Source organism: Dendropsophus ebraccatus, chromosome 6, assembly GCF_027789765.1.
Source record: "Dendropsophus ebraccatus isolate aDenEbr1 chromosome 6, aDenEbr1.pat, whole genome shotgun sequence".
In the NCBI taxonomy this organism is placed as follows: domain Eukaryota; kingdom Metazoa; phylum Chordata; class Amphibia; order Anura; family Hylidae; genus Dendropsophus; species Dendropsophus ebraccatus.
The window spans coordinates 15437939-15451724 of record NC_091459.1 but is presented as its reverse complement, the minus strand read 5'-3'; the positions used below and the strand labels follow the sequence as shown (position 1 = coordinate 15451724).

The following is a 13786-nucleotide window of genomic DNA, read 5'->3' as shown; positions in this document are numbered from 1 at the left end:
GCTACCGCCCGAAACGGACCTATTATAATCTGTTACTGAACATATATATACATACAGCCTTTACTAAATGATCATTGAGCCGTGTAATAGGCTCAGTATCTAGGAGATCGGCACTCGTTTACATTATTGATTGAGCCCCGATCGGCTCGTCTAATAAGGCCCTAACTTTGGTACTAAGAAAAAGGGAACCTGTGATTGGTTTCATACTGCCAGGTCAATGGGCAGCATGGATCCTAGAGACAGGCTCTCTTACTAGAAACATCCATGATATACTTTGCAATGCTGCAGAGAATTCACGCTTAAAAAAAAAAAAAAGACAGCTGGTAACAAGATTAAAAGTCAGTGGCGCAGTCCCACGCGGCTTCCCATTACCCTGCCCCAGACATCTATCCATCAAGTCCAGGTCTATTGTTCTGATTGGTCAGCATACTAGCAGTTAAATAATAATTGTATCTTTCTTTTTATTAGGTAATTTCATGTACTTTGTTGGAATGTCCAAGTGGTTTCTGCTGGGCAGTCGTCTAGTAGCAGGTAACTGCAGTCGATACGAAATACATCTTGAAAGACGATCTGTGCCTACGTTGTATAGCAAAAATATTAATGTTTTTAAAAGAATTAAAATAAAAAGCTAATTTCACCTTGCTTGGGCTGTATAATAATGATGTACAGTAGGGGTGTCAAATTGTGATCCACTAAGGGCCCTATCCACTGGACGATTATCGTTCGCATAATCGTTAACGATCTCAAACGATCTCTATTGCGAAAGACCTGAAAACGTTCACTCGTTTCCATGGAACGATGATCGTTACTTATGATTGTATTTGCGATTGTTTTTTCTTCGCTATTGCGTTCGTATCTACTGCGAACGACGTCTTATTCAATGCGAACGATTTGCAAACGTTTTGCGAATGAGCAACGATAAAAATAGGTCCAGGTCTTATAAAGCGATAAACGATTTCTCGTTCGGTCGTTATTCGTTAACTGCATTTTAACCGAACGATTATCGTTTAGATTCTAACGATTTAACGATAATCTGAACGATAATCGCCTGGTGGAATAGGGCCCTAACTGTTGCAAAACTACAATTCCCATCATGCCTGGACCAACTAAAGCTTTGGCTGTCCAGGCATGATGGGAATTGTAGTTTTGCAACAGCTGGAGGGTCACGAGTTTGAAACCTGTGATGTACCCTATACTCTCCTTGCCTGATCCAGCCCTATCACTCTGATGCTCCCCATCACCTGTGTTCAGCCGATAACACGCTCTCCCAGCTCTGCTAATAATTTTCCGACCCCAATGCAGTGAATCACTGAAGCTGTAGTGAGTCCAGAACAGTGGCAGAGCAGGGAGAGCACATTATTATGGGAATTAGACACAAGTACCTGGGCATACCAGAGCACTGGACTTGACAAGGCGAGTATATAGTGCTATTTTATAGTCCTAGCAAGGTGTATTTTTTTTTTTAATATAAACTAGAAAAAAGCCTTTATGCTTTATTGCATTGATTTGTGACCACTGCAGGTGTTTACTACAATGTAACAATGTCAGAAAATGAAAGGGGTAGGTCAGCAAAACTTCCTGGTGCCAGAAAGTGACAGAGATTTGTAATTTACTTGTATTAAAAAATCTCCAGTCTTCTGGTACTTATCATCTGCTGTATGTCCTGCGGGAAATGGTGTATTCCTTTCCAGGAGAGCAGGAGAGGTTTTCTATGGGGATTTGCTACTGCTCTGGACAGTTCCTGACATGGACAGAGGTGGCAGCAGAGAGCACTGGGTCAGACTGGAGAAAAAACACCACTTCCTGGAGGACATACAGCAGCTGATAAGTACTGGAAGACTGGAGATTTTTTTTTTTACTAGAAGTAAATCACAAATCTCTGGTATTTTTTGGCACCAGTTGATTTGAAATAAAGTTTTTGCTGAACTGCCCCTTAAATTTTAATTTTTTATTCATGTATGTTCTATACATTTCAGGTGTTGGCGCAGGAGCTGGTGCTTCAATATTTGGGTATTTAACGCGATGCTCTAGTTCCAAAGATCGTATACCAGTGTTTGCTATGGCCATGGCTTGCCGTCAAGCAGGGCTTCTAATAGGTAAGGTTGTTTGCTGCCAGCTGCGGAATGATTGCAAGTTAGAAAGAAGCCATAAAGTTAGGAGGACGTCTCCTTAGATTAAAGGGTTTCTCTAGTTTTAGAAAAGAACTTTTTAATTCATTCAATTGAAGAATTTATTAGAGGTGTGACTCCTGCTCAGTCATTGCCTAGCCAGTATCATGTCCTGCACAGACAGCCTATTGTTGTGAATATATGAGGTGTAATATTATATATCATTATCCTCACAGCAACACAGGAAAAATAACACTTAGGCCTCATTCACATGTTTAATGTTATTCAAGGACCATGAGTCCGCCCTGTGACCCGTGAAAAAGAGTGTTACATAGTTACATGGTTTATACGGTTGAAAAAAAGACACATGTTCATCAAGTTCAACAGAGGAGGGGATAGATACAGGAAGGAGGGATTGCATCCATTTGGATGTGCTGGGTTCGGGATCAGGAGGTGCTGACTTGTCTGGGGGTGGAGTCGGGGGGTGACAGGAGCGGGGGGGGGCTGGGACATACGAGTAGGTGACGGGAGCAGGGGAGATGGTAGCGAGGAGAGACAGGAGGGGGGGGGAGATACAAGCAGGTGATGGGAGCAGGGGAGAGACAGAAGCAGTGACAGGAGCGGGCAGAGACAGAAGCGGTGACGGGAGCGGGGGAGATGGTAGCAGGGAGAGACAGAAGCGGTGACGGGAGCGGGGGAGATGGTAGCGGGGAGAGACAGAATCGGTGACAGGATCGGGCAGAGACAGGAGCGGTGACAGGAGCGAGGGAGATGGGAGCCGGGAGAGACAGGAGCGGTGACAGGAGCGGGCAGAGACAGGAGTGGTGAAGGGAGCGGGGAGATGGTAGCAGGGAGAGACAGAAGCGGTGACGGGAGCGGGGAGAGACAGGAGTGGTGACAGGAGCATGGAGAAACAGGAGCAGGGAAGATGGGAGTGGGGAGAGACAGGAGTCATGACAAGAGCAGGGGAAGATGAAAGCAGTGACAGGAGCGTTGATAGGAGCGGGGAAGATGGGAGCGGATGACAGGAGCGGGGAGAGACATCCGTGCCGCATTCCGCACTATGACCTATCCTAATTTTTTGCGACAAGGATCACGGCACGGATGACGGAACGGATAGTATGAAGGCACACACAGGCTTTAATGGGCCCTAATATTGTCTGTGGTCGTGGATCTGCGACCTTGGACAATATTATGGGATGTGTGAATAAGGTCTTATGGCTAGGTTTTCCCTTAGATCAGGGGGGCACACCTTGTGGCATCATGTGACACCAGTAGATAGAGGAGACAATAGCAGCTCCCTGTGGAATGACCTCTTCACAGGTCACAGAGCGTGCTCAGTAATGTCTCCCATTTATCCCAAGGAGCAGACTCCGTCTATTGTCCTCTATGTCCATGAGGTTTGCTTTAAAGCATGTCACTAAAATGCTGTTAAAAACAGCCCAGGCAATATGGTCGCCCCCCCCCATAACAATGTACAAAAAGTGAAGTAAAAAATATTACCGTCAGAAAATGGAAACAGATTAGAATAAAAAAACAAGTTTTAGTATCTGACTCTAATCAGTAAAAGAAAATCTAGGTGACACATTCCCTTGAACATGACAAAACCCCTGAGGATACCTGTCTTTGTCCATATTGATTGCAGGCACTTTAAGGCTATACAAATAAAAACACTATTATTATTATTATTTATTTATTATTATTATTATTATTATTATTATTATTATTATTATTATTATTCCTATGGCCAGCCCTGCCAATATTAGTGGGTTCCGTCAACTTTTTTGTGATGCGTAGCAGGGCTTTAAGACTTATTAAAGTAAATAAAATATTGTGTAATTTTAAAGGGGTATTCCGCTCAAACATTTATTTTGATATGTTGCCGCCCATGGTGAGTCTAACATGCCCTTGAGTGGCTTTATCTGCAACATTGTAGCTTCTTTGTAATGCAGGGAGAGTTATTGTGAGGTCAAGTTACTAATGAACTCACCGTGATTAACCCTCCCAGCATTACAAAGAAGCTACAATGTTGCAGATAAAGCCTGCCAGGGACTTTTTTACATCAGCTGTCTCAGAAGGGAGGGGGAAGGAGGGGGAGACAAAAAGAAAAGTGCACACACAGATTTTTATATTTAAATGTTTTTATTGATTTTATAAAAGCATAGAAACATTCAACAACATTCGAACAAGGTTCATATTTGATACATGCAGGTGAGAGAGATATGGTTGACATATTAGGCGTCATCCAGAACAAAAAAGTTACCTGCCATTATACAAGTAGTTAGAAGAAGAGAAAAAAAACAACAAGATGCGCATTTAAACATATGCACAAACCTAACAAACCAAACAACTGAAGCTCTCGCAGGGAGTCTGCTTCTGGACTCCAGAGTAGGTGCGTGGGACACTCCGGCTCACCCCAGGTCAATAGGAGGGTCCTCCGCCAACAATCTTTTCTGATACCATGTGGTTAGACAGAAGCATTTTTTAATGGAGCGTTGTATCGGCAGGGGTAGCAGGGCAATATAGCTCTCCCAGCAATCAAAGAAGCGTTCCACATGGGATTCCTTCCTCTGCGAGGCCTCCACCCAATCCATTTTCATGATGAATGAAAGTTTCTCCAAAAACAATTTGAAGGCGGGGGCCCGTCGGGTGATTCCAGGTGTGTAATATAGTTTTCACCCCAGCCGCAGAGATCATATACAGGAGCTTACGGCCACCTGCAGTGCAAGGAATACCACGGGTGTCTATGCTACCAAATATTGCCCACATTGGGTCCAGTGGGATATAGTTAACCAGGTGTGTAGTGGCGAATGAGTGGACTCGGTTCCAGAAAGAGCGAATCACTCGGCAGTCCCACAAGCAGTGATATATGCCGGCCCTTCCCTCTTTACATCTAAAGCAGTCGTCCGATTGGTAGATGCCCATTTTGTGTCCCCTGAGAGGCGACAGGTAGGATCTATGGAGTAGTTGCAGTTGCATTTCCAAGTACCGGCTGGAGGGTAGATACTTAATGTCCCTACCGTGTGCTTTAAGAAGGGCTGAGGCCGTCAACTCCGGTATATCGTGTGACCATTTGTTCAGAGCCGCAGGGGACTGAGCATAGTCTAAGGGGGCGTGTATAAATTTGTAGTAGAAGGAGGTGTGACCTCGCATAGTGGGGGGGGTGCATTATAGCTTTTTTAACGTGCGGGGACCATTCTGTGGGGCGAATCTCTGCCAGCACTTAAGAAATGTAGCTATGAGCTTGTAAGTAAGGGAAGAAAGTTATGGTTATATGTGGGAACTTGTTTGTTAATTCCGACAAGGAAAGGATATCGTGTGTGTCAGTGTTTAAGAATTGCGCTATATGACTAAGTCCAGCCCTGTGCCAACATAGAAAGTCTCCGTGAGGCGAGCTATTTTGGAAGTCAGGATTATGTATGAGAGAAAGAAACGGTGAATGTCGCGGGTGTAATCCCTTGACCTGTCTCATTTTTTGCCATGGCCTCCATGTTGCCATTATCAGGGGTTTGAGCCTACAGGGTCCGGGTATGTTGCAATAGGGTTGGGGAAGAAAGTTGGCTAGTGAGAGGCGTGGAAGAAACTGCTGGTCTCTCCTTGGGTCGGTGAACTGATTAGTCTTATTTAGCCAGTCTATAGCTATACGCATGAGGGTCGCTACATTGTATGCCCGAACATCTGGGAAGCCTAGGCCCCCGTTAAGTTTTGGTTGTTTTAGGTGAAACGGGATTCTAGATCTCCCACCCTTCCAAATGAAGGTGCGATATAGGTAGTTTACCGTACGCTCGTCCTTAGGACGCAAATATATAGGAAGGCAGTGCAAGATATAGAGGAGGCGAGGGAACTCGACCTTTTTTAGAAGGTGTGCTCTACCAACGTAAGAAAGCGGTAAGTTGCGCCAGTTGGAAACAGTTTTTTCCAGGGAGGAGATGTATGGCCTAATGTTGGCTTTATACAGAAGAGCAGGATTTTTGGGCAAGGTGATTCCCAGATAAGTAATTTCTGAGGAACACCAGCGAAATGGGTAGACGTAGGACCAACGTAGGCGTGTAGGCCCTCGAAGCAGTAGGGCTTCTAATTTTTCCAGGTTTATGTGGTAGCCTGAAAGTGTGCCTAAGGTCTGGAGGTCGTCAAGCAGTGGGGAGAGCATATGTGTAGGGTTCCTAATGACGAGAAGGATGTCATCAGCAAAGGCGGTCATGGTGAGGTCCTGACAGTAGAGTGGGGATTCTACAGTAGGGGCTACAGGGGAAATGTGGTATAGAAGAGGGTCAAGAGAGAGGTTGAAAAGGAGGGGGGAGAGAGGACAGCCCTGTCTAGTGCCCGTGAAGATGTCAAAGGGCATAGTGTTGAGTCCGTTAATTGTCATTTTGGAATTAGCGTCAGTTTGCGTGTAAGAGATGAAGTTGGAAAAGGTCGAGCCGAACTGTCTACGATGGAGTGAAGGAAAGGCCAGGAGACCTTATCAAAGGCCTTTTCCGCATCCAAACTAAAGGCCCTATTCCACGGAACGATTATCGTCCGAAATCGGCCTGATATAGCAGCGATCTGCTGCCGTCGCTCCGTTGAATAGGAGCATCGGCAGCAGACGCTACTATATCCTATGGGCTGCCCGGACGATCAGTGATCACCCGGGCAGCCCCCCCCGCAGCTCCCCGCCGCCCCCTTCCCGCACTCCGCGCTGAATAGCGGCGGCAGCGAGCGGGGAACGAGCACTGAGAGCGCTCGTTTGCTCATCTAAACGACCCGTGTAATAGGCCCTTAAGTATCATTGTCAGGGGAAAAGATGGGTCGCGGGCCTCCACGAGAAAGGAGATAGCAGTTCTAATATTGCGGGTAGCCTGTCTGTTACGTATGAAGCCACGTTGGAAGGGGTGTATAAGAGTAGGGAGAATTTGCTGTAGGCGAGTGGCCAGGATTTTTGCTAAGAATTTGTAATCACTATTTAATAGTGTGATGGGTCGGTAGGATTGTGGAAGCTGAGGGTCTCTACCCGGCTTCGGCTACAGGATAGTTCTGGAATCTAAGAAGAGGTCTACTGGGGCGTTGCGAATGAATACGTCATTATATAAACGGGTAAGAGTCGGTGTTATATCAGGCTGAAGTGTTTTGTAGTACTCATTGCCGAAGCCGTCAGGGCCCGGTGTTTTGCTACAGGGAAAAGATTTAATGGCAGCTATTACTTCCGCTTCAGTGATGTTTGCGTTAAGCATGGCTTGTTGGTCATCCGTCAGGGTGGGTAAGGCTAGGCTGTCCAGGAACGAGTCACTTTTTACTATGTCTGTAGGGCTTGCTCTATGAAGGTCCTCAAAGTAGTCATATAGGACAGCACTGATGTCCTTGGTTTTGGTCAGGATGGCGTCAGTGTAGGGGTCGCGCAGCGATGTGATTGAAGAGAACTTATGTTTAGGGGAAGCCAGTCGGGCCAACAAGCGCCCTGATTTGTTTGCCTGTCTGAAATATTTATTTTGTTCAGTCCTAAGCAACCAAAACCGCTTGGCCCTGAACAGAGGCATCCAGATTTTGTCGTGCTTCAGTGAGTGTTTGTTTAGAGAGTGTGGAGGGGCGGTGTGTGTATGACCGTTGGGCCTGTAATAAAGCTTGGTATACAGTTTGGAATTTCTGATGAGCTTGTTTGCGTTTTAGGGAAATGTAGTTCATGACGTGTCCCCTGATCACGGCCTTGGAGGTGGCCCACAGCAAAGGGGTGTCATCCACATGGTCTATGTTGTCATCAATAAAGTTTGCCCATGACATTTTCAGATAATCCTAAAAGTCGCTTGAGTTTATGAGATAAGTGGGGAACCTCCAAAGCCTCGACCTAGTGTGGGGTGTAAGTCCCCGTAGGGTGAATGCGACCGGGGAGTGGTCAGAGATAGCGATGGCATGGATTGTACTTGTGGAGATGGAGTCCATAAGGGAGAAGGATGTGAGAAAGTAATCGATCCGGGAAAAACTGTCATGGGTGGGGGAATAGTATGTATATTCACGGGAATTAGGATTGGATAGACGCCATGGATCATATGACCGGTTTGATTCAATGAGATGCAGGAGGTCTCTGGTGGATGGGGATATATTGTGTCGTCCCATTGTTTTGTCTAATGAGGGGCACAGTACTGTGTTGAAGTCACCCCCTACTATAAGGTTAGTGTACTGAGCCTGAAGTAGAAAGGAATTCAGTTTGGAGAAAAAAAAAAAGTGTTAGGTTGGTTAGGGCCGTATATATTTAGAAATGTATATTGCGTATCCTCTAGTCTTACCACCAATAACAGATATCTACCCCCCTCATCCATGATCTTTTCCACCTCGAAATGAAGGCCTTTGCGAAAGATTATCGCTACTCCTCGTGATTTGAAGGAATAATTGGCCATGTAGCAAGAATCTATCCATGCCGCCTGTAGGGCAGAAGGAGAGTTCTTTTTCCAGTGTGTTTTTTGAAGAAACATAATGTCAGGTTTCAGGCGTTTCAGGTGGCTAAGTACTTTCTTGCGTTTGATGGGCGTATTGAGGCCCGCTACGTTCCAACTCAGGAGTCGCAGGGTCGGGGGGGTAGTATATGTGTCTGTCACCGTATGGGTGTGAGGTGTCATGTGTCTGTCAGTGGTAGGTGGTAGAGCAAGTCGCATAACATACATTTTTGTAAGCAGAATTTGTGCAGTTATGTCCGTCAGATAGAAACCATCTACAGAACGGCACCCTAACTGGTAAACATATGTAGGCCCAATGGGCGAGCGTATATCACAGGTAATGGAGAAGCTGCACAAGTTGTTGTACGCAATATTCGTGCAATTATGTCCGACACATGAAAGTCACACACAGCACAGCATCCCAGCAGGGAAAGGTATGCGAGCACAGTGGATGAGTATATGTCACAGGTTATGGAAAAGCTGCACAGGTTGTTGTATGTACTATCCATGCGTTTATGTCAGTCAGATGAAAGTCACACATAGCACGGCACTCCAGCAATGAAAGGTATACGAGCACAGTAGATGGGTATGTATCACAAGTTATAGAGAAGCTGCACAGGTTGGTGTATGCAGTATACGTGCAGTTACGTCGGTCAGATGAAAGTCACACACAGCACGGCACAGCACAGTAAATGATTTAAACAATGTTCGGGATATCTGAACTGAACAGGGTGAGGTTCAGTACATATGCCCGGGAGAGGTACTGCAAAGTGGTGTTATGTCCTGATGCCGTGTATGGGGCAAGTTGGCGGCGAGGCAGCAGCAGCATGAAATCTCAGTGGCAGGCTGTAGCAGTGTGCGAGGGCCTCACTATTATTCAACCCAGGGGGGGGGGAGGGGGGGCCGCAGCTGCAGCGGCGTGTCCCACACAGATTGTCTCCAGTGAGGGACCGCAGCCGCGCCACGTGGGGTGACAATGGCGTCGGGCCGTTTGTCGGCCTTATGTAATCTTTCCCCCACAGTACCTTCTGATGCCGAGGGGGTCGCAAATTCTCAGATGTCTGCCTCGGCTACCCCGGCTGTGTCCAAGAGACGGCCCCTCGCAAAGCGTCTCCCTGGGGGAGCGCCGCCGCGCCACGTGGTATGGGAATGGCGTCGGGGCCGGTTGTCTGCTTTGTGGGTCCTCTCCCCCGCTGTCCCTCTTGGTTTGGGAGGGTCCCAGGGGGGTTGCCGGGTGTCAGCCGCTCACTCCCGAGCGGAGTCAGGCAGCGGTGCGGCAGAGCGGGTTGTCCCGCCGGCTGAGGGGCAAGATGGCGCTGCCTCCTTCCCTGGCGTCCGCCGCTCTCCTCCTGAAGCGGCCCTGCTGTGACCCGGTGCGGGTTGGACCCGGTGGTGAGGTGTCGCTCACAGGCTGCTCGTCCACTCCGGTTTTCAAGGTGAGGGAATCTGGTGTGCTGTTTTAAGGAGCGGGCAGCCGGAGCTCAGTTAAAACGCGCCCACTCTGGGTGTCCCGCCCACCGGAAGTCACACACACATTTTTATGTCTTCAGCAGAAAGCAGCAGCTGAGAACTGGGGGAAGGAATACTGAATTGGTAATAATTCTGAAAGAATACTGAATTAATAATAACATGTCGAATTTCTGCCATAAACCTGTCTAGTGTGAATATGCCTGTACCGAATGAATATGAATACGTGTTACTTTCATTAGAAGTCCATCAGCCATTCTCTCTCTCTTTATTTTTCTCTTCATCTCTCTTCCTCTCTTGCCCTGTCTGAATCTGGACTGAATATATAGGCCATAAAATATGACTTTTCTGTAAAAAAACTCTCGTTCAGCGTAACTTCCAGATCCAGAGCACTTCCAGATGACTGAGGTTTCGTAACCAGTTACACTAGTTATATTACATAAGCTGCCGTAAGTGGGTGGTTTATTATTGCCACCCAGTGACTGCAGACTGGGATGAAGCAATATGCTGGTGGGGGCTTGTAAAAAATTAACTGCGATAACCAGGAATTTTACCATCATTAAAGGAAAATGTGAGACAAGCTGGAGCAAAGGAAGAGTGTTCCTACTGCTGCCAAGTCACTACACGTATTATGTAAATTCATCTTTAGGCCATGTTCACACAAAACGGCCAGTGTTTGAGAAGATCATCCCTTCTGATGAATTGGGACACGGGTGCATTCGTGCATGCCCGAATCCCAATTCACCGCTGCACACAATGGAGCGTGCGGCTCTATACTGTATAGTTCTAACTTGGCAAGCTTGTGTGCTAAAGAGCATTTTATAGAGAAAGATAACTAATAGAGATGAGCGATTCGATTCGATCAAGTAGGTATTCGATCGAATATTGCAGTATTCGAAAGATTTGAATTCAATCGAGTGAGGCGAATATTCGAAGGAAACATTCAAAAGCCCTCCCATCGCAGTTGGCGCTTTTTTTAATCCAATCACCATGCAGGGAGGCCGTGAGGGACCCTGGGAGTACGCACGCAGTGTGAAAACAGCGCCTACACTCATTGGATAGCGGAACCACATGACCTTGTATCTTAAATACTTGGCTCCCGCCTCTCAACCGCAGATGCACTTTCAACCTAGCCAGGGAGAGTTCTTGCAGCAGGGAGAGATAGGTTTTAGTAGCGTTTTGGTTAGGCAGGATTACTACAGCACCCAAAAGTCCTTTTCAGGGCAAAGATCAAGCGAAAAAGTCATCTCTGAATCCAAAGCTCTTCTCAGTGCTAAGAAATAGATGATATAACAGCAGCATCAGCAGGTGTATTCATTCCAGTACCCTGTGTGTACAAGTGACTTATAGTGTCCCTGTTTAACACCACTAAGGGCACCTGATATATACTGTATTAGTAGCCCAGTAAAAGGCACATGATACATATTGTTCCAGTAGCCCAGAAAAAGGCACGTGATACATACTGTTCCAGTAATGTTCGTACAGCATTACGCGTGATACGCGCAAATAACATGACGCTCTGCGGACGCACATTGGAATCATGTATGTAACACTGCGCAAGAAATACGAACAAAATGTGTGAAAATTGCCATAAATGTTCCTAAAGCGTTCACAAATATTTTCCCTTTGCAACTGCGGAGAGTGGCATTATACTGTGATTTTGGGGTGTTGGGTGCACTCAGGCCTGCTCCCCCTAATATCCCAGTGTCACTCCAGAGGTGTTGGCATCGTTTAGGGAGGTTTTATGGGGGACTTGGTGACCTCCAAGTAGTCGAATTTTGATTTCCAAGTGCAATTTTTCCCCCCATAGACTATAATGGGATTGAATAGTCGACTCTCGGTGCCTATTCGATTCGAATTCTCGAAAGTCGAATATTTCATTACTCGCTCATCACTAATAACTAAACCCAGATGCCCTTAGGTTTTTAGTAAAGCCAAAATGTGAGTAACATTAAAGGGGTCTTCCACTTAAACATAACTTTTGATATGTTACTGCCCTTGGTGAGAGCGGAGCGCACTTCATAGGAGGTGGGGGCCGGCTGCAGTGCGCAGCCTGGCCCTAACCGTTAATGACAGGCTGCAGCGATCACTCTGCAGCGTGTCATTAACCCATTAAACTAAACTGTTCAACCGCTGCGTTTGAGTGTAAGTGACAGGGGCAGTCCCCTGTCACTTACCGATCGGGACCCCCGCAGTGTGACTGTGAGGGTCCCGATTGTTTTAACGGACTGCCGGAGGTCTCTTACCTTCCTCTGTGCGGTCTGATCGGCGCTCTGATGATTAAGTCTGCCACAGGCCATTTCTGGATCCTATTTGTACCTGATGTAATAAACTACTTTTATCTATACTTATTTTTGTGTGCTAATTGGCCTGTATGGAATATCTTCTCTGTTCATTTGTGCTATAGTTTCTTGTATGCTGGCTATTAAGCACCCTATCACACATTGGAGCTGTGCATGTCCTGTACATATGTTCGTTTTTACATTTCATCGCAAGGGGACAGAGTCTGTCTATTGTAGTCTATGTCCATGAGTCTTGCTATAAAGCATATCAATAAATGTTGTTGAAAACAGCCCAGGCAATATGGCCGCCCCCCATAACAATGTACAAATATTGAAATAAATAAAAATTAAGGTCAGAAAATAGAAACAGATTAGAATAAAGATCAAGTTTTAGTATCTGACTCTAATCAGTAAAAGAAAATTAAGGTGACACATTCCCTTTAAGCCAGTACTTTATTGGCAGACCAGGAGACTGCAATTGAATTGAAGATGTGTGACCCCCACCTTTGCAATCAAGAGCATAAATTTTAGTAAAACAAAGCATGGGGGATTAGTAAGTATATACCTCCCAAACAGTACATTTCCAGAAATGCTTGTAAATTTGAAATATGTTTTATTCTTCAATTTTGACCTATTCAGCTCTGTGAGACAATTCCTTTTAATTAGGGACTATGGGGGAGATTTATCAAACATGGTGTAAAGTGACACTGGCTCAGTTGCCCCTAGCAACCAATCAGATTCCACCTTTCATTTTCCAAAGAGTCTGTGAGGGATGAAAGGTGGAATCTGATTGGTTGCTAGGGGCAACTGAGCCAGTTTCACTTTACACCATGTTTGATAAATCTCCCCCTATATATCTACAGCCAAAGGCAATATGTAGTCCTGTCCTGTGAGATTAGGAAAGCTTTGTTGAAGCCTTCTAAGGGTACTATTACAAGAAGCAATTTTTCAACAATTAACGATAAACGATCTCAAACGACCGCTATTGCGAATGACCTGAAATCGTCTGCCACAGTGCTCTCTGCTGACTTCTCTGGCCTAGACAGGAACTCTCTAGAGTAGGAGATGTTTTCTATAGGAATCCCAAAAGAAAACCTCTCCCTTTCTGGACAGTTTCTGTCTCGGCCAGAGATGGCAGCAGAGAGCACTGTGTCAGACTGAAAAGAAAACAACATGACATACAGCAGGTGGTAAGTATGGGAAATCTTGAGATTTTTTTTAATAGAAGTAAATTACAAATCTATATAACTTTCTGACACCAGTTGATTTTCGCTGGATAACCCCTTTACTCTTAATGCCATATACATTTATGCCATCACTTCTGATCTCCGTGTGACGTTATGTGGTGATCGGGTGAAGACGGCTGCTGCTTTCAACAGCAGGCAGTCTACCCTTACCATGTAGGGGGTTGTTTAACACCCCCTTCCCCCCCGTTTCTACGATTGCTGTGATTGGCTGGTCATTTCAGACCAGCCAATCGTAGCAATCTATGTGGATTCCGGGCCCGGTGAACGCGGTAACC

General features: G+C 46.0%; 1 protein-coding gene across 1 annotated transcript in view; it reads left to right on the top strand.

Annotated features, from left to right (window-relative positions):
* Positions 1-13786, top strand: part of LOC138794663 (major facilitator superfamily domain-containing protein 8-like) — a 44795-nt gene that overhangs the window by 7928 nt on the left and 23081 nt on the right. The window contains exons 4-5 of the mRNA XM_069973454.1: positions 469-531; positions 1977-2096. Coding sequence (XP_069829555.1) covers positions 469-531; positions 1977-2096 — 183 coding nt within the window. The remainder of the gene's footprint in view (positions 1-468; positions 532-1976; positions 2097-13786) is intronic.